We start from the raw sequence: 19,103 nt of genomic DNA on the forward strand, positions 1-19,103 counted from the left end.
TGCAAGTGTGCCGCAACTGTGCGCTTGCGCATGTCTACGGTAATTCCAGCCTATGTGTTTTCTATTAAGTTGCAGTCGTAACTTATTGTGCAGTGAAATATATCCCTGTAACGACGTTTTCTTTTTTTTTTATTAATATGTTGCCTAATTTTAATGAACGATATTTCTCGGCGATTTGGTAAAAAAAAAATTCCATGTAAGCCCAGAAAGCCCCTTTGGACACAATTTAGACAAAGCTCCCACTATATATGGAGAAAGAAAGCACAGACACGATACAATCCATGTCACACGTAAGAAGAGAAAATTCATGCATGAAAAGTTCACAAGACTATATGTGCACACGTATAAAAAGTTAATGTTGCAACAACTACGCAAACGCCAAGCCAACCTTCGGCCTATTGCGTATCTTCAACCTTTTACCTACTGCGTAGCATATTGCTTATTGCGTATATTGCGTATCCAGCAACTGGCGTTGGCGCCACTATTTGGCGCTTCCGCATTAGCAATGCTCCTTCAGTCAGAATTTACCTTTAAGAGGAACATTCATTTTTCCAAACGCTTAGCCGGAAGTCCTTTTGAACTCGTGAGTAACGCGTTTGAGTTTTTTTTTTTTATCGTATATTTTCTGGAGGTGATTTCGATTTTCAATAGCGCGCGCTTCCCGAAGAACGAAAGTGGTGAAAGTGACGTAGTCGCGCAGACGCGTGAACGCTGCACTAGCGACATTCCCGGGAACTACGTTTTCTCCAGTGCATCCTCCTCAGCTGCTCGAGTGCTGAGCATGCGTGCTGGCGCCCTAGCTTTGGAATCGTTGCGGTAAAATGGATCGATGCTAACAAACAGAGAGCTGCGGTGCTGGTTTCGAACGCTTATTCTTTGCTTCGCAGGGCCCAGGGAAGTTTAATAATTTCGAAACGGGCACGACATTAGAAACAAGCTACTGAGAATCTAGTTCCGCGTACGCAGCCAACCATGTCCGAGCTTCGGAAGAGAGCTACGGATTCCGAACAGAAAGAATCGAAGGTAAGCGTTGTGTCCGTGTTGGACTCCCCAGGCGCGATCCCCCAGTTGTAGAGAGCTCTGTCGTGTAAATCACCTTATCGGTCGTATTCCGAAGTCACAGTTCAGGTTTTCTCGCACATTTGTACATTCACCATTTCCTTGAGCTCGCTTGGCTTCCTTGAATGATCGGCGCTTTTTCATACAGGGATCATTACAAGCATTTTGCAAAATATTTTGACTGCTTAATATCGCCCCGCACGATGTTGGTTTCGGGTTTGTGCCTAGTTTATCGGTGTCGCATAATAGGTAGACTTGGCAAGCAGTAAGGAGGCGATGCTCAGTGCGATTTGAAGAGATGATCTTGTGATCATCACTCAGTTGTGATGTCGCGCGCGCGGGAGTGTAGAAGAAGGTATTGCTGGCTTCGAGCGTTATCCATTGAATCTGCAAGCTGAAGCTGCACGTTGTGGGTGAATTCTCATGATGCTGCCCACATAGGAGCATGCAGTCGACTCGGACGACGAAAAACTTCCCGAGGAAAGCCAAGTGGACAACCTGACGAAAGACCTGCCTCAGGCGACTGACGAAACCACAGCTGTTTTGGACAATTACCTGAGTGGCCTTTCGAAAAGGTTCGTGCTCTTTAAGAGCTGTCTTTTGCTGTCCTAGCTTGGTGAGCAGCTGCGTTTATTCATTAACAGTGTGATCTCGCTGACATTTGTTTACCTATGTGCTTTGTCTGCTTGTTTTGGTTCGCTAGATGGAGAAACTGGGTCGTCAGAGGAATCTTCACCCTGCTAATGATGTCATTTTTCGCACTTGTCATTTGGATGGGACCTTTGGCTCTAATGATTCTAGTAAGGCCACCTTTCGCTCTCTTGATTTCTCTGATATTGCACAAAAGCAAGCTCTTCAGCATAAATTCAAACATTCCAGGTGAAAGCAACAGACGAGTTAACTAATGTCGTTGTTTAATTCTCCTATCGCACTGGTTTCTCTCTCTCTCTCTTTGAGGGGGAATCGCAAGTGAGAATCGGACAATAACATTAGACATTTTAACCTGTTATATGTTTTGAATTTTTCTAGATCAATCAGCATTATTTACCTTTGTGCAGTTGGCGAACAATTTCACCCAAGAGTGCCTCATTTGTTAACATAAACACATGGTTTATAACTGCATGTTAATCATTTACCAACACTTCCATTTCTAAAAAAAGATAATAATAAATGTGCTGTGCTGTGTGTTTGTTTGTATGATTTAGGCAGTGATGACCTTTGAATCATTACACATTGCAATGGTTTGACATATTGATGTTAATAATGTCGTTGCCAGTTCACAAGAAAGAAAAAATTTCTTCCATCTTAGATGTAATGTTTTTTTTGTCATTTTGTTGTGATATCGCAGACATAACTTGAGGTTATGAGTGCCCAAAGCTTTAAGATGCTTTGCCATGTGATGCATGCAACGAAAGGAGTCATCCATATTATATTGATTGCATATAGTCTGTAGACACTTGTTTCTACAGACTATATGCAATCTATATGCAAGACTATATGCAAGTTTTTCAAGCATTGCCTATTAGTTTAGTTTTTGACGTAGCATTTTGCTTCATAAAATCAGTTCAGCTTATGTAAAAAAATGTTTTGGTGACAAGAGGGCTTAAGATTGGCACAGTGCAGAGTGGTTGTCATTCACATAAGCAGTTATGTGCTGGCTGTGGTGGCTGCATTTTCGATGGAGGCAAAAATACTATGGGCCTATGTGTTCAAATTTCGGTGCACCTTAAAGAACTCCAGGTGGTCGAAATTCCCACAGCCCTCCACTATGGAGTCTCTCATAATTATATGGTGGTTTTGGGATGTTAAACCCCACATATCAATCAAGCATTTATGTGCTCTCTGTCCACCTGTTCCAGCACAAAGTGCAAAAGCTCATGGCTGGTTGAATGTGAGGAACTACTGAAGTGACAATACCTACCTTTTTTCACAGACACTAGCAATCCAAGTGAAGTGCTTCCAGGAGATTATTGCCATTGGCTATGCTGTCTACCGAGTGCATGGGCTTCCTTGGTTTCGTTCTCTGTCCTGGTACTTCCTCCTGACAACAAATTACTTTCTTTATGGAGAAAGTCTTGTGGATTACTTTGGTGTTCTTATCAGCAGAACGGTATGTGGCTGCAAATTATAGTTGTTCTTTGCTATTAATATTTGTGTAGTAAGTTGTGAGAAGATTGAAATTTATCTGAAGCCTAGATATGCCACAGATACTTAAGAACAGAAGCATTATGTTATGTACATGTTTTGTACTTTTGTCAGCTGTGGTGTTCTGTTGCCGTCACCGCGACTGTCTTATGTGAATAGGGGGGTGAGAACTTAATCAAGTGGATAGTCGCTTTTACTCTCACCCCCTCTATCAACTGTGTATTGGTGGAAAATAAAGCATTATTATTATTATTATTATTATTATTATTATTATTATTATTATTATTATTATTATTATTATTATTATTATTATTATTATTATTATTATTATTATTATTATAGTGAAGTTCGTGTGTGTGCCCCTTTCTCTGGTGTGAACCGAGAAAGCAGGCTCCATATGTCGCTGCTGAGAGTGAGTCTCAGACTACTTATATGCAGTTGGTTTATGTACCATGCGCACTCGGCATGTTCCGGAATTCGTCTCTGCCAAAACCCTCCCCGCGCGTCTGTTATAAACACTGCTGCAGGGGTCTTCATAAGTTCGTGCACAGTGTTCTCAGGCAAAGGGTCACGTCCTACGGTTTGGGCACAATGCTCGAATGCCTCCAGCCGTCGAGGTCTGCTACGCCATAGTCGTCGGGTCATTTAGCACAGCAGAGTCGCAGTTTGTGGCGAGCACTTGAAGTCGTAAATTGGAGCCTCAAGCTCGTTGTGTAGACGCTTGCTGCCATAGCTGTCAGAGACCACCGCAATGGCCTGCACCCACCGCACGATCCTACAGTCCGCTGACAGAGATGTTCTGGCTCACATCACTACGCGTTCTCGGAGGCGCGGTTCCCGGACAACACCACCGTAGCCAGTCCATATATGTTCCGAGCACCGGCATTTGCCGGCAGCTCGTTTTTGTTTATTCGAGCTGCAAGCGCTGTGTCACTTCGCCCGACAATTATTATTATTAAAACTGGTCTACATTGGTGGAACAAATTAGAAGAACATAAAATTAAGTTATTAGGCTTCCCAAATGATCAGTATTATCAGGCCCAATGATCTTCTGGGACTGTTTAATGTGTTTTTGAAAAATTGACATAATTGAGATATGAAGTAGCATCCACTCAGGCAACTAGCTATGCATTCTAAGGTGAAGTTAAATTTCCCTTTTATCTGTAAGCTAGTGTGACATCTTTTGTGTGGACTTTCAACAGGCTGCACCATCAAGGACAGAATAAATACGGTACACCGTTTCTGTCCTCATGAGTTCTTGCTGCTGGAACTCCTTATTATTGTGTGCTACTAATAAGCTCAAGCGAACATTATTCTTGTCATGTGTTGGCAGTTTGGAGGCCAGCTGAGTGCTACAAAATGAAAGCCGAAGCCATTTATGACTCTAATAAGAAAATGAAAAGAACTAAGATCTAGTCAAAACATCCATTCACTAACATGATGTAGGTAACACGTGTATATTTAAAATTGCTGGAGAGTGCCAGAGATAGTTTTGTGTTTACACAATGCTCGTGCAAGGAATACATCTGTAGCACATATCTAGATATGGGACATGCACATGCTAGGAACTTATTTTACAGCAAGAGCTATTATGAGATCATAACACAGCTCACGTGCGGTGCTATAGATGTTTGCCGCCACCGGAGTCCGTAACCAATATCACAAGAAATAAGAAAAAAAAAACTTGGTAAATAAACAACAGCAACGACACAATGGGATTTGAACTTGGGTCCGCTGCGTGCCAGTCCAATATTCTACCACTGAGCCACGCCGCCGCTTGAAACTCATTTCAAAATTGGCCTTAGGCAGGCTTCAATTAGAGAAAGGAGTTGCACTAATATGAGTAATAAAGCATTTTAGAACATAAAATGAACAACCAGGCGTCGCACAATGCAAATCGCGTTAAGAGTGGGACGTCCAATGATCCAACCCATTACAAAAGCTTGTTCTTATTCACCTATTAACTGTGGTGCATACCCATCAGACATAATTCTTCGTCGTCAGGCACTGCATAAAAATATTCACATTATTCCTAGCAAGTGTGTAGCAGATGCCACACTTCTCCCAAGAATGATGAAGGATAGCATGGTGAATGCCACCCTACTACACAAAAATTATGATTATTTATGCCGCAAGGGGTACCCTGCAAGTGTGCTTGTAGCAGTTACTCAAAGAGTGTTGAGAAAAGGCTCTGAAGAGGCCGCTCTTCGAGCTTTCGCTGTGACAGTGCATGTTCCGTGCAGGTCTGGCATTTTTTATTATAGCAATGTCATCTGCCATCTGCTTTGTCTCTGTCTGTCTCATTTCTTCTTACCCCTGTAAAAAAAGCAGGCTATACACTCTTTCCAAACCAACCTTTACTGCCCTCTTTTTATCAAATCTCCTCACCCTATTAACAATATTGTTTTATGGCCGGTGAATGTTTTTTGCCTTTTTGTTTTCATTAGGACTCACTGAAGCCACTTGTGCGCTACCACCGCTTCATTTCATTTTGCCTATACTTGCTGGGTTTCATCTGGTTCGTGTTGAGCCTTGTAAAGAAATATTACATGCGCCAATTCTCTTTGGTAAGTACATCAAGGCAATTCTTCAGGTGTGTGAAATATATGCTAATGCATTCTCTCTTTTTTTTTTCCTTTTTCTCTTTGAAGTTTGCCTGGACACATGTGACATTGGTCCTCATCGTGACCCAATCATACTTTCTCATTCAAAACATCTTTGAAGGTTTGATCTGGTGAGTTAGAACGATGGTCTTGTTTGTGAGGTATTGTTACAAGTGTCACAAATAGTGATTAGAAAATTTTAATTGTTCATTAACCTGTTGCAAGGAACATGAGTGAGTAAAATGCAGTAAACACACTTGAGAATTATGTTGCACCTTGTACCTACAGTTATTAAAACCAAGGACACCCATGAGCCAGTTCTTGCTGCTTTTCATAATTTTAGTTTGTAGCACTTTGAAGTGCTGAAGACTACTTTACTGTTCAATAAAATTTCAAGGCAGGTGGCCTAAGAACATGATACAATGCATCCTATTGTGTGGTTTTTGCAATGCTATAAAACAAACCATATCGAAGAACATGCTGGTCGGGAATAATTCATGTGTGCTCTTCATGTGTAATGGGTAACCATCATTCTAAGCAAAGCACATGAAGTATTTTTTGGCATGCCAATGAAGCTTCATGATACCTCTGGCTTGACTTGAGTGCATTTTATTGCTTCAGATTGGTATAGCGCTATTTAAAATGACCTGAAATCTTAGAAGGAAATGTGATACTATTGTGCTGCTGCTCAGACAGAAATGCCCCCCCCCCAAAAAAAAAAAAAACAGGGACATGAGATCGGCATCTTTTCTAGAAAGTGTGTCAACCTTGAAGATGTCTTTTGACTGGTATTCTGTCAGTCGTATACTCAGGCAGGCATTTGATTGAAGATTTTTTGGTTTAATGTTCCAAACATCTTCAACTGTGCGAGGTGCCATAGTGGAGGGCTGGAGATTACTTTGACCACCTGGAGTACTTTAATGTGCATTAATGCCGCTCAGTAAATTGTCCTCTAGCATTTCCCCTGCATTGAAATACGACTGCTGCAGTTGGGGTCAAATCTGCATCTTTCAGGTCAGTAGCTAAGCATTGTGACCAGTTAGCCGCTGAGGTGGCAACAATTAAGAATCCTTGGGCCGAATGTACAGTGCTATCTTACCTGTTTAAGGCAAGGCGTAGATTCCAGAGGGTATGAGTTAATACACTGACGGAGTTACTATGTATATTTTTGTGTAAGGATTGCATCCTTAAAAGCGTAATCTAACAGTTACAAAAGAGGAATATTTTTAAAAAAGTTATTTAACTACTCTTCCTAAGTGCGCATCTATTTTGCCACAGTTGTGTGACACATTACACACCATCCGTGCTTTATATCTGTATGCATAAAGGTGTTGTATTTTATATATTTGTTGATTATCCAGTTGATAGTCGTAACAATGACATTTATCAGTCAAGTATTGTCATCACAAAGTTTCTTTCTTGGCACCCCTCAGCTTGTCTCGTGCTTTCACACAATGTGCATACACTTATGCATTGTGTGGGGCCAGCGTGCACATCCCTGAGCTCAAGGTGTGTGTGGAAGTCTGTGTGCTTGTGATGCACGCAGACTTTCTGAGACTTCTTTGTGCTAAAGTTGTTACACTGAGTTTTTGTTCTCACACTGCCTGAAACATACTGTGGTGCTATGAAATTTGACATTTGATTCATGTTATGTGTGAGACGTCTTTAACTTTCCTTCATCCTGCAAACCTGTATGCAGCATTACGTGTGAGCCTGTATCCGAATATGGTTCACTTTTCCATTGAGCACCATCCTTCATGTGAACCACACCCAATTTGCATTGGCACTGCAGTGTTTCTTAGCTATAATAAGCAGCCAAACCTCAAATATAAACATTGTAAGGCTGTGATGAGCTTCAAGAATGTCTGTTCCTAAAAACATATATGCATTCATTTGCTTGTGAGCTGCATTCAAGAAATATTTATCTATAATTCAAGGGCCATTTATCTTGTTATAAACATCATTCTGGGAGCATTCACCTGCAAAAATAAAAGGACTTTATATATCGGGCTTTGTGCCAGGACTAAATCTGCCATCCTAGCAAAAGTGACATTTTCCTCTGCCTTGTTCCTTTTTGAAGCCTAAAGGTACACTAAAGTCAAATAACAATTTACGTCAGAGTGAAAGCTCAATGTAAGGCAACATCTAAAAGGACAATGTTATCAACAACAGTGCCCTACTTACCGAGAAATTAAGGTAAGTGCACAAGAACACAAGTGCCACAGTAGGACATTCTCAAAATTATCCTGATGACATCAGAAGGACCGCCTACAATTAATCACTAGTAATCAATCTAGCTGCACTAAATAAAGAACCTTCTGTGCATCAAGAGATGCAATAAAATGCTGCTTGTTCGTTTGCATTTGATTCGCAGAAAAAATAACCTCTGGACGTTACTATGGGGAATAGCACCAGTGGTTTAAAAATTCAATTTTCACATAGTTACACTGGACATGTGGTGCCACCAAAAAAAAAAACGTCTGCCATGGCCTCCGAGGGCGGGCGCGCGGGCCAGCCACCTCAGAGGCCATGGTTGGGCCCGCCCTCGGGGGCCATGGTTGTTGCTGCTATGGCTCCTGCTGCTTTCGCTCTGCTGCTACTAGCGCAGTAAAGCTGGGCAACATTGTGCACGGCAACAGTGACGTGAGCCGGTCCGGTCGGTCCACTTCTCGAGGCAGGTAATTTGAAGTGCGCTAACCTGATGCGGAGCACTAAAACATGATTTCATTTCAAAATAGGCCCTTGCTTGGGACAAAAGTAACACTATGAGGTTTCTAGAGCGCTATTTCAACAATCAATGTCGACTTAATAGTTGCCTTTAGTGTCCCTTCAAGGCCCATTCGATGCTTAGTGCATTGCTTGTACCCCCTTCTCTAAATGTAATGTACATATTCAATTATAAAAGCAGGCAGTCTTTATTTTATGGGGATATCTGAGTGGTTCATGTTGCTTAGCTGCAATTCTGTTCAAGCAATTTTACCAAGACAATACTGTATGAGCATGCACCAGCAGTTCATATGTGATGGTAGAGACATGACTAGACAGCTGAAAGCACCTAGCAACCACTAGGTGCCGTTCTGCAATGTCATTATGGAAAGCGAGACAGTGTCTCTGCTGTTGGGGAAACAAGTTTTTTTATGAAGCAGGGTGTGCCCCGATTTATGTTAACATTATATATTACCACGGACATGGAATGAGCCATGCCAATGCGTGTATGTGCCATTTTGAGAAAGAAGAGCAGACGATGAGCTCGTGTTTCTGGTGACTGGTTCGACTCAACGTCAGTGCTCTTGTGAATAGAGGTTGTGCTATTCATAATCACGTGACAGTGTATATATATATATATATATATATATATATATATATATATATATATATATATATATATATATATATATATATATATATATATATATATATATATATATATATATATATATATATATATATATATATATATATATATATATATATACAGTGCCTCCAATAAAGAGCTGTTCACTCTGCTCTTGAATGGGTTTGAAAGGTGATGCCTGTCAAAGAGAACTAGGCCCTATGTTGAGGATAGCACCAGCACAATAGCTGCTGCTTGATTCCTAAGCTGTAGGCTCTTAATGATGCCGTATACCGCACAAGACTACCGCTCAGCGCGGTGACGTGTGTGTATATGTGTGTTTCCCCTCTCTTTCTTTACTCTTCTTTTAATCTTTCTAGTCCCTTCCCTCATTGCAGGGTAGCATATCAGTTATGCCAAACAGGTTAACATCCCTGCCTTTCTTCTCTCTCATTTTTATTTCTTTTTTAAGTTGCAGTAAAAGCTCAATAATTCAAATTTCACAGCACCGGAAAGAATCCAAATTAACCGAATGTCTGAATTATTGTAAACATTAAGAAAAGAATGAACAAGTGTGTGCTACAACAATACGCTTTTATTGGCTTGATGAATACATAAACTATGTAGTTATTTTACATAACAGCCCCACCGCAGTGGTCTGGTGCCTAAAATACTCAGCTGCTGACCCACAGGTCACGGGAGGGATCGAATCCCGGCTGCGGCGGCTGCATTTTTGATGGAGGAAAAAATGCTGTAAACCCGTGTGCTCGGATTTGGCTGCACGTTAAAGAACCTCAGGTGGTCGAAATTTTTGGAGTTCTCCACTACGGCGTCTTTCATAAACATATGGTGGTTTTGGGACATCAAACCCCACATACCAATCAATTATTTTACATAACAGCAGTGTAAAAGCCACACTTTTCGTCCCCCTGCGACTTTGTTCTCGAAGCAGTCATGGGGCCAGACCTCCATGTTTGATTAGCCTGAAACATGCTCTGCACCTCTCCTTTATTAAGTGTGCACCACCACCATGTGCACGTAACAAGAGTTTTTTCACAGGTCAAATGGCCGGTAACTGATAGCTCAACCATCGGAATGTAGCGAACGCCTTTTATGCCAGCATGCTGGCCGGGGCTGAAAGCTCTTCAACGTCAACAGCCTCACCATGTTTGCGTTTTGTGGCATTGTGCGCGTATTGCATCAAGTTCAAATGATGCTGCAGAGTACTGCGTCTACATGTAGACAGCACTGTGGTCAATAAATGATAAGGATAGTGATGTGAATATCACCTCATCATTTTGTTTGTCTGCAAACGCTGATTTCGCTCTATTGCGTTGCACATGCAGCACTTCACAATTGGCATGCTTTGAGGATTGTCCGAATTTACTGGGCTGGGGCCAAATGTGACCGAAGTAAAGTGTTCATTGCCATTAAACAATCCGTATGCTTACTGGAACCAGGGAACATGTCTGAATTGACTGATTTTCAAAATATATGGGGATTGAATTAACAAGCTTTCACTGTATATTGCACATATAGTGGTGGGGTAGGCAAAATGAATAGTCTGTGAGATCTAGCAATCCCCTTGGGCTCATGGCTAAATGTTGTAGCTTCGTGAGATACGTTATTTAGCCTTATAACGATGTGGCTAAACTGCTGTGCCACAAACGTTTTTCCCGACTTATTTCTTCACAACCTATGCTGTAATACATAAAACTAGCCTAATTATGGGTGGTTTGAATGGAAATAAAAAATAAATAATTGCTCAGAAAGCTTGTCTTACCTGATAAGTCAATGAAGCAGATAAGAAGCCACTAATAGAAAATATAATTTACATTCTTTATTGAATATACGGAAAGTAAAATAATGGGTAAAGTTACGAACCATGCACATTGCACCACAATTCCAACTTTGCTTAGTTAAACCACATAAAAACTTTTATGTATACTTGGTATGTTGAACATTGATGTGAATGAAAAATTGTACAACTTACAAAAGAAAAAAAACTTTCTCTGCTGTTGCTCATAATTTATTTTAATTTTGTAGTATAGTCAAACAAAGAACCAATTTTATAGAGCGACGGAACAAGTTCTATGTTGCTTGATTGTCAGTGCTACAGGCACTAAATGCTAGTTTTGACAATGCCTCCTGTGAAATATTGAAAAATTTTTTTCTATATATCTAAAGTATTTAAAATTGTGAAGCTTTACTAAAAGGTGACGTTCAGTCTTAGTTTTATATAGTGTATGCATACCTGCCAAGTCTCCCAGATTATCTGGGAGACTTCCTGAATTTGACTATTTCCTACGTTTACACAGTTGTCATGAAAATCTCCCAAAAATCGAAATTTCCGTGCCTGATCTGGCTGTATTGACAAAAATGCAGGCCAATGTGATCCAGACTTTTTGTGAACCCATTGCTTTTGCGAAGCCATCGCAGTGATGCAAAACCAGCAGATAAGAATTTGTGAAATTGCCCAGCCCAATTCCACTGTGTCCATTGGGCCAAAATTCGTATGCTCGAAACGCTTTTTCTCATCGCGGCGGATGATATGAACTTTAGTACCGAAACCATAGAGCAAAGCTCGATAGCAACATGCTAAAAGCTTCGGAAGTACTACGCGTGAGGCCAGCGTGCGCACCGTCTTCTATGCGTGTGGTTATCGTTCGCCACAGCTGTTGTGGACGAAACCGTAATCGCTCTTGACGTGATCATGTATGGCAACGACATAAATGACAGAACTCCGACAGTGGGCTTGTGTTCAACGCTCAATGATTATGCCGCTTTCTACAAAAGCTGTGAACAATGCTGTGGCAGATGTGATCATAGATTGCAATAAACAACTTAGTTTTGAAGGCGCGTGTGCAGTCAGCGCACGCGATTGAAAACGAAACTACCATTTGCCGCAGCCGCTGTGTACGAAACTGCTGTCGCCGCGACGCAATAGTGATATACGAGCTCCAAGGGCATGCGGCTAACGCAGCAGTAGATGTAAGGCAATAAAGACGTAAAAAAAAGGCTAGAAGCATTTGGACATTCCTGTTCAACAAATCTAGCATCATAGTGAGGCTTTTACCTATGCTCTCGCAGCAGCAGCTGCTCTGTCCCCTCCGTTCACGTGTGTCCTAGGAAGACATAGGCCAGTTTTTTTGACAGAAATTATTTTGCTAGTTGTGACGCGGAATTGTGGCAGTATTTGCACTCCCCCTTTGAGACTCTCACCTTAATTGGGAAACCCTACTCTCATGTGTTCGCCCACTGCAAGCTGTTATAAGACCGCAATGCCGATGTTTGTACATTTGCAAGGTTGTAGAGACTGCCCCCCCCCCCCCTCCCTGCCAGCCTGCTTCTCGCGTTGTTGTTTTTTTCTTCTTGTGCAAAAAAAGGGACAATAAATAGGCACGACAATGGCTCCCCCCCCCCCCCACCACTGCAGAAATCTCCTGGATTCAGAATGCTTGAACTTGGCAGGTATGGTGTATGGCATTACTGGTGGAAATTTTCTGAAAGCAGTGCCTAACAGCACGTAGTGAATTTCATGAAAATGTCAAGGATAGACTTACGGCATTATTTACTTTACTATATTGTGCGGCTCAAGTTCTGATCTGTGTGTACCATTTGCAGGTTCATAGCTCCAGTTTCAATGATTGTCTGCAATGATGTCATGGCCTACATGTTTGGCTTCTTCTTTGGTCGCACACCATTGATCAAGCTTTCGCCAAAGAAGACATGGGAAGGCTTTATAGGTGGAGGTATCGCAACTGTCATCTTTGGTGCTCTTGTAAGTCTGTTGCTGTAGATTCACAATTATGTTTACTGCTTTGTCATCATCAACAGCACCTCATGGTGACTGGCAGAGCTCTTGACGATTGTTACGGAGGTTCCACAGAACTGCAAAGCAAATAATGTTGAAAAGGAGGGAGCAGTACACAAAACCACAACACAAAGAGCACCTTTTATGTTACCTACTCTTTTTTTTCGTGCACAGTCCTCCTCCTTTTTTAAGATGATCGGATACAGATTAGCCTAGTCCATAGTTATGAACGGTGCATAAAAAATACACGGAACACAGATGAAGAAAACCAGCAACTAATTTTTATTCCCGTCGACACCCACATATATACAAGCACGTGGTCCAAAAAACATGTGACACAGCAGGAAAGGTTTCTCATGAATTTCTATTCAAATAAGATACCTCCTTTTGTTGCAAGGCGATAGATGAAACGCTGATACATGAGTTAGTGTTAGAAATGTGCAAAGCCTCTATTATTTCCTTAGTTGTCTGATCGTTACTCTTAGCGATGATGGTTGTTTTTTCAAATAGACGGACGCACCCACATTCTCTGCAGTATGCGCCTACATGTGATAGGGCATTGGAGCGAACATTGGCCTCGTGTTCCCTCAATCTCAGATTGACACACCTACCAGTTTTTCCTATATATATATATAGCGTCACAAGAAAAAGGAAACCCGTACACAACCCCTGTGGCGCAGTCAACAGCTTTTGAATGGTGCCTGACGCCGCATCCTGCAGTCGCTTTCTCTCGTTTCTTTCTTTCACTTTTTTGCTTACACGTGCGCAAATTTGTTGCAGCTTATTAGCAACTGAAAAAACCACCCTCACACCAAACCGGCTTGCCAGATTCTTCAATCTATGCGACATCTTATGCACATATAGTACTACAGCTGTTTTCTTGTTATCTTCCAGCTTATTGTTTTTTTTTGTCTCCGTTGCCTTCATGCTTTAGTGATCTTATTATCTTTTCACACACTCTTTTTACTACATGTTCCGGGTAGCCAGCGCGCACGAGCCTACCTACTTGTCTGAAAACACTTCCCTCAATTTTATGATGGCATGTCTTCTGGAGGGCTGCCTTCAAGCAAGAGGAGGCTATTCCATCCTTAACTATTTTGGAATAGGCTGATGAGTAGTTCAGAAGGCCTTTTTTGAATCGTGGCCAATATTCACCACAAAGATATTTAGGCATCACAAAAGTTGCCAGATCAAGAAATCTTAATTTTTGTTGCTCCGGAACCTCGTGTGTGAACTCGAGGCCCATACCTTCCTGCTTGAACAGTTATAAATTGCATGCATTGAGATTGGACCTCGACTTTCATCTATGAGGGCCAGATAACATCTTTTACTTGAAGATCTCAATATCCTGACCTTCAATACACCGCTCAATACCCTCGTCTACACAACCTAGAAAAACATTGCTAAGAATTGGGGCAATCCTAGACCCTATACAAACACCTTTTTGTATAAACCACTTGTCTTCGAAACAAATAACAGTACATTTCTAATAGCACGTTAAAATTTCCAAAAAAGATGCCACAGAAATGCCACAGTTGGTAACAAAATTAAATTCAGCATTATACAACTCAGTGCATCTTTGTACATATGTCGTCAATCGCTCCTGTGGTATTGAATAATACAAATCTTGCACGTCCATACTAAACGCGGCGTATCGGCCTGGTTCACATCTTCTTAGGTGATCGACCACGCCTTCTGGATTCGACGTCAAGAAAGGATTTGCGACCGTCAGGTTTGTTAGGCGATTCTGAAGGTACTTCGAAACAAGCAGCTGCTATAAACCCTTCTCAGAAACAATGGTCCAAAACAGCATCCGTTCCTTGTGGGTCTTAACTGTAAAAAACACCTCCAACACCAGGCCTTTTTCTCTCCTCACTCTCGAGGCTAATTTTTCTAGACCACTGTTCTTCAAAAGTTCAACAGCTTCCTTTTTAACCTTATTTAGTTTGACATTTAGGGTTTTGAAGTTTTTGTTGACGGCTGCTAACGCCTTTTCCGAAAACATCTGTTCAGGAAGAACAACGAAGAAGCCTTCCTTGTCAGCTACTAAGGCCCTAAGGCAGTGGTCTACCAGATAGTTGACCACCTGTCTCGTATTTACACGTTTTTTATGGTGCTTATCCAAATTGCGCAGTGTGTCAACACATTCATCAGCGAAACAGCTCTTAACTTCATCAGGCACAACTCTGGCAACTGACCTTACAAGCGAGACTTTTTCCGCAGCACACTACATAGGTTCCGTGGCGAACTTAGGTCCCTTATTGAGCACGTGTATGACCGGTCCAGGAAGCCCGTCGACTCCGAACACCACCACTTCTTCCCCTTCCACCCTTTGTCTTTTTCTGGATGGTAGGCTTGGGCGTAGTGCATTCCACAGCGGATCAGCAGTCCTTTCAGCGACAAAGCACTATTCCTGGAAACACCGCCGCCCCAGCCTTGTCCACGTTGCACCGTAAGCCACACGCAGGAAGTCCTTAAACATACGAGTCTGATGCCACCACTTCTATATATATGTGTGTGTCGATGAAAATAAGAATTCGTTGAGAGTCCGGCGCCCGTGTCTGTGGGGTTTTCTTCATCTCTGTTCCATGTGTTTTTTATGCCCCATTCATAACTATGAACCAACACCAACTCGCCCAACTGTCAGTGCTATTAGCCTAGTCATCGACATTATAAAATAAAGCTGTCATGTTATGTTGACACGGGCAAGGTAGAGTGGTGTGATGAGACTCCATAAAAGCAAGACAATATTCACTTAGCATGAAGCGATTAATTTAGCAATTTTTATTCAGTGCAGCAGCTGATGAGACATCTAGGAAGGGTTGAAGTTGGGATTCTTGGAGTTTGTAAGACCCCTCGGACTAACCTGTTGATGACTGAAAGTTTCCAGCATTGAGTGATGTGGTGCTGATGATTAATTTTTTTGCAAACCTGAGTAATGTGCTACAGCCAGGTTTGTGCAAACCTTTCTCTCATAATGTGGAAAACCTGATAAAAAGACTTGCGATTTTTATGTTTTTATCGTCACTGAGTTTTTGACACTTTTTTTATCAAGCCATGTCAAAGATGTTAACAAACGGATGATCCTTTATGCAAGCTATGAGGATCTGTTGTGACAAACAACAAATGTCCAGAGTCCAGTCCCCCAGGTCAAACAGTGCCTTTGAAGGATCTTTCTAGCTTTAGTCCTGTTTGTGACATGGGCAGTTTAGTTATGAGGGGTTTGTTATCGTGGGTGGGATCTCTACCTAGAGGTAAAGGCTAATTTCACAGATTCATTGGTTGCTTCCTAGGGCATGGAGGGTGTCTTTACAGGTTATGCTTTTAAAAGTGGACATCCAAGTAGTTGAAGCAAAATGAGGGTAATTATCCTGTTCACAGGAGTTGCTCCTTCCGGTTATAGTGCCATGGTATTATTGGGCAGGCATGTGTCGTTCCAGTTGCAAAAGTGTTTGAATCACTCTGCATGACCTGATTATTTTCTGCTTAGGGTCCGAAAGCAGATGTGCAAATGCTTAGTCACCCAGAACAAGCTTGTTACAGTTCTGTCTCCGAAATTCACTTGGGAGACTTGTGTTGAAAGTGAACCAAGATCATTCTTTTGGAAAATCGTGTGAGAAAAGGACTCCTTTAGACTGCATGAACTGAACATTCTATAATGCAGCTCAGCAAAACCCCTTGGCCTCCCCCCCCCCCCCCAACAAACACCTAGCCAAAGGAAATGCTTGTATCACATGGCTGCTTTTATAACATAAGCAGCACCTGCTCTTGAAGTAGTTGACTCATAGCTGTGTGACTTTTATGTGTGTGTTCATGTCTGTGTTAGTAAAGTACTAATCAATGTATTTTACAGATGTCACAGTACCTGTGCCAGTTCAAATACTTTGTCTGTCCAATCGAATACTCTGAAGAGTTGGAGCGCATGACTATGGATTGTGAACCTTCACCACTGTTCCAACCAACAGAATACGGATTTCCAGGGTGCATTGAGGCATTGTGTAACCTTGTGAGTGCCACCTTGCCCTGTGATATTATACCCTGTTGTCGCATTTCAGTTAACTCATGCACGTTTACATAAATTACAAGCATGTGTTGTCATTTTGGGGGGCAGCTAGTTAGTAGGCAGCAATTTGAAAATTAGAATAGCTGCAGTGTTTCAAGCTTGTAAAAATGAAATCTGGTCAGAAGCATAGTACAAGTATAAACTATAATTTTGTATAAGTTGTTGCGATGGCTTTTCACACGGCTTATCCTATGAGTGTGGTCATCGGCTTTACGTGTGTCTAACCCTAGTACAGCTTGTTTATATTGAAACTAAGTTTCAGTCCACTTTAGTTGGAAGTCTGCTTTATGTTATTTTTGCAGCATGAAAAAGTGTGTTAACAACCTTTCAAGCTTATGGATGAGTTGTGTTCAGTAAGAGAATTTTTACTTTTTTATAAGTCTTCTTTTTCAATGTCTCCAACTTTACAGTTGTATGACAAGTTGTGTTTTATCTGAAAATCCTGCCAATGAATATTTTATATTGCACAACTGAAGTTCAAACATAAATGTTTGAACTTCAATGTTGCATGACTGTCATTCTTCATGTATGCTTCGTTAGAAAAGGTTCACTGTAACAGCTTTTATAACTGTGCAAACAGGGAAATAAATCTCTGCTATGAGCACACCAAACGATTTTCATGTGCAACTGAGCTAGTCCAGCAGTTGCTTTGCTTCCACTTTTAGGTTCAACAGTGAATTCATCATGTTCTTGTGGGATGTAGTAAAGTTTATGTAGTTCAGTCACTGGTCTAATATTATTGTCATATCTGTGACATTTACTCGCCCCATATGGCTTCTTACAATATAACCTAAGGGTAAAAACTGACCCTGCTCTGCTGCAGTGTGCTTGAGGATGTTGGATTTAGTTGCTTCGCATTCTCTGAGAGTTCGCACTCACTGAATTTGTGCTCGGCTAGCACTAGTGCGTCTGTCACAACAGTTGTGTTTGTATTAAAACTGTAAAAAAAACTCATAAATGGTGGCATAAATATTTACTCTAGATAATGTACTATTTAACATCACAGCCACCTTTTGAAAGAAGCAATGCCATTTCTGAGAAATAGGCCACAATCCACACCAGTGGCCAGTGCATGGTTAGTGATGTGTGTTGCTTGCTGCACTTGATAAGACAGATGCTTGGGCTAGTTGGCAATGGGGAATCAACATATTTGCACAGCGCAAGACTACGAGTAGTTACGACGTAACTACAGTAGAAGAGACAACGACAGAAAGAGCGCTGACTTCAACTGAAACTTTATTAGTGAAAACGCTGAAAATATATACTCGTTACGTCGTAACTACTCGCAGTGTTGCACTATGCGAATATGTTGCTTGCTGCACACTGGAATGTTTTCAGTTGGGATCTTAGATATTTTTGCTGTTGTGTACAGGGCCAAGGTTAGTTATTCTTGACTTTTTTTCTGAGAGAGTGCAAAGCACAGGATCACTGAACTTGTTCACATACCATATGTGCATTATTCTAATGTGTCCCGAATCTAACACAGACCTATAGTTTTTATGAGTTAATTTTTCCTGCTGTGATTTCAGAGCAGGGAAATAAAAGTGCGCCTGAGTGTAATTTTTATCCAGTTCTTTTTAGGAAACCATGGCATGTCCCCATGTTGATGATTAGGAAAAGAAACGATGAGTGCGATTTACCTTTAAGAAGTGGGAAAGTTATTCTCCAAATGGTTTCTTTTCTTTTCTTAGCTAGTTTCACTTCTGGATTGGCTTCAATGATGGGCCCATTCAGGGGCAATTCGCTAAGAAGCTCGGTCCACATGTAGTTGCCTAATGAAGTATGAAATCTTGTGTTCAAGTAGTGGATATCTTCCAATTTTCAGTCTGTGGTAGAATTTCTTGGTTGACATGCAGCTGGATTTTGCCATTTGCAGCCGCCAGTCTCAGCCATACAAAAAAGGCTTGATGCAGCTCTCTTGCTTTGTTCAACAGGCAAAATAACTTTTCATTGAAGTGAGTTTTCATAATGAAATGGTGTGTTGTCACTTTCACTCCATTGAGTAGAGGTCACAGTCAGAATGAAACAAATTTACATGTACAATAAAAGCTTATTAACTTGGATTTTATAGGACCGGAAAAACCT

The 19,103-nt window shown here is 41.4% G+C and overlaps 1 protein-coding gene across 1 annotated transcript in view; it reads left to right on the top strand.

The window, feature by feature from the left end:
• The first annotated feature begins 782 nt into the window (after positions 1-782).
• Positions 783-19,103, top strand: part of Cds (CDP-diacylglycerol synthase) — a 35,373-nt gene continuing 17,052 nt past the window's right edge. Inside the window, exons 1-8 of the mRNA XM_037435840.2 lie at positions 783-1,023; positions 1,501-1,634; positions 1,763-1,859; positions 2,993-3,169; positions 5,652-5,771; positions 5,856-5,938; positions 12,766-12,922; positions 16,809-16,961. Of these exons, the coding sequence (XP_037291737.1) occupies positions 973-1,023; positions 1,501-1,634; positions 1,763-1,859; positions 2,993-3,169; positions 5,652-5,771; positions 5,856-5,938; positions 12,766-12,922; positions 16,809-16,961 (972 nt within the window). The 5' untranslated portion in view covers positions 783-972. The remainder of the gene's footprint in view (positions 1,024-1,500; positions 1,635-1,762; positions 1,860-2,992; positions 3,170-5,651; positions 5,772-5,855; positions 5,939-12,765; positions 12,923-16,808; positions 16,962-19,103) is intronic.

This window comes from Rhipicephalus microplus, chromosome X (assembly GCF_043290135.1).
Source record: "Rhipicephalus microplus isolate Deutch F79 chromosome X, USDA_Rmic, whole genome shotgun sequence".
In the NCBI taxonomy this organism is placed as follows: Eukaryota; Metazoa; Arthropoda; class Arachnida; order Ixodida; family Ixodidae; genus Rhipicephalus; species Rhipicephalus microplus.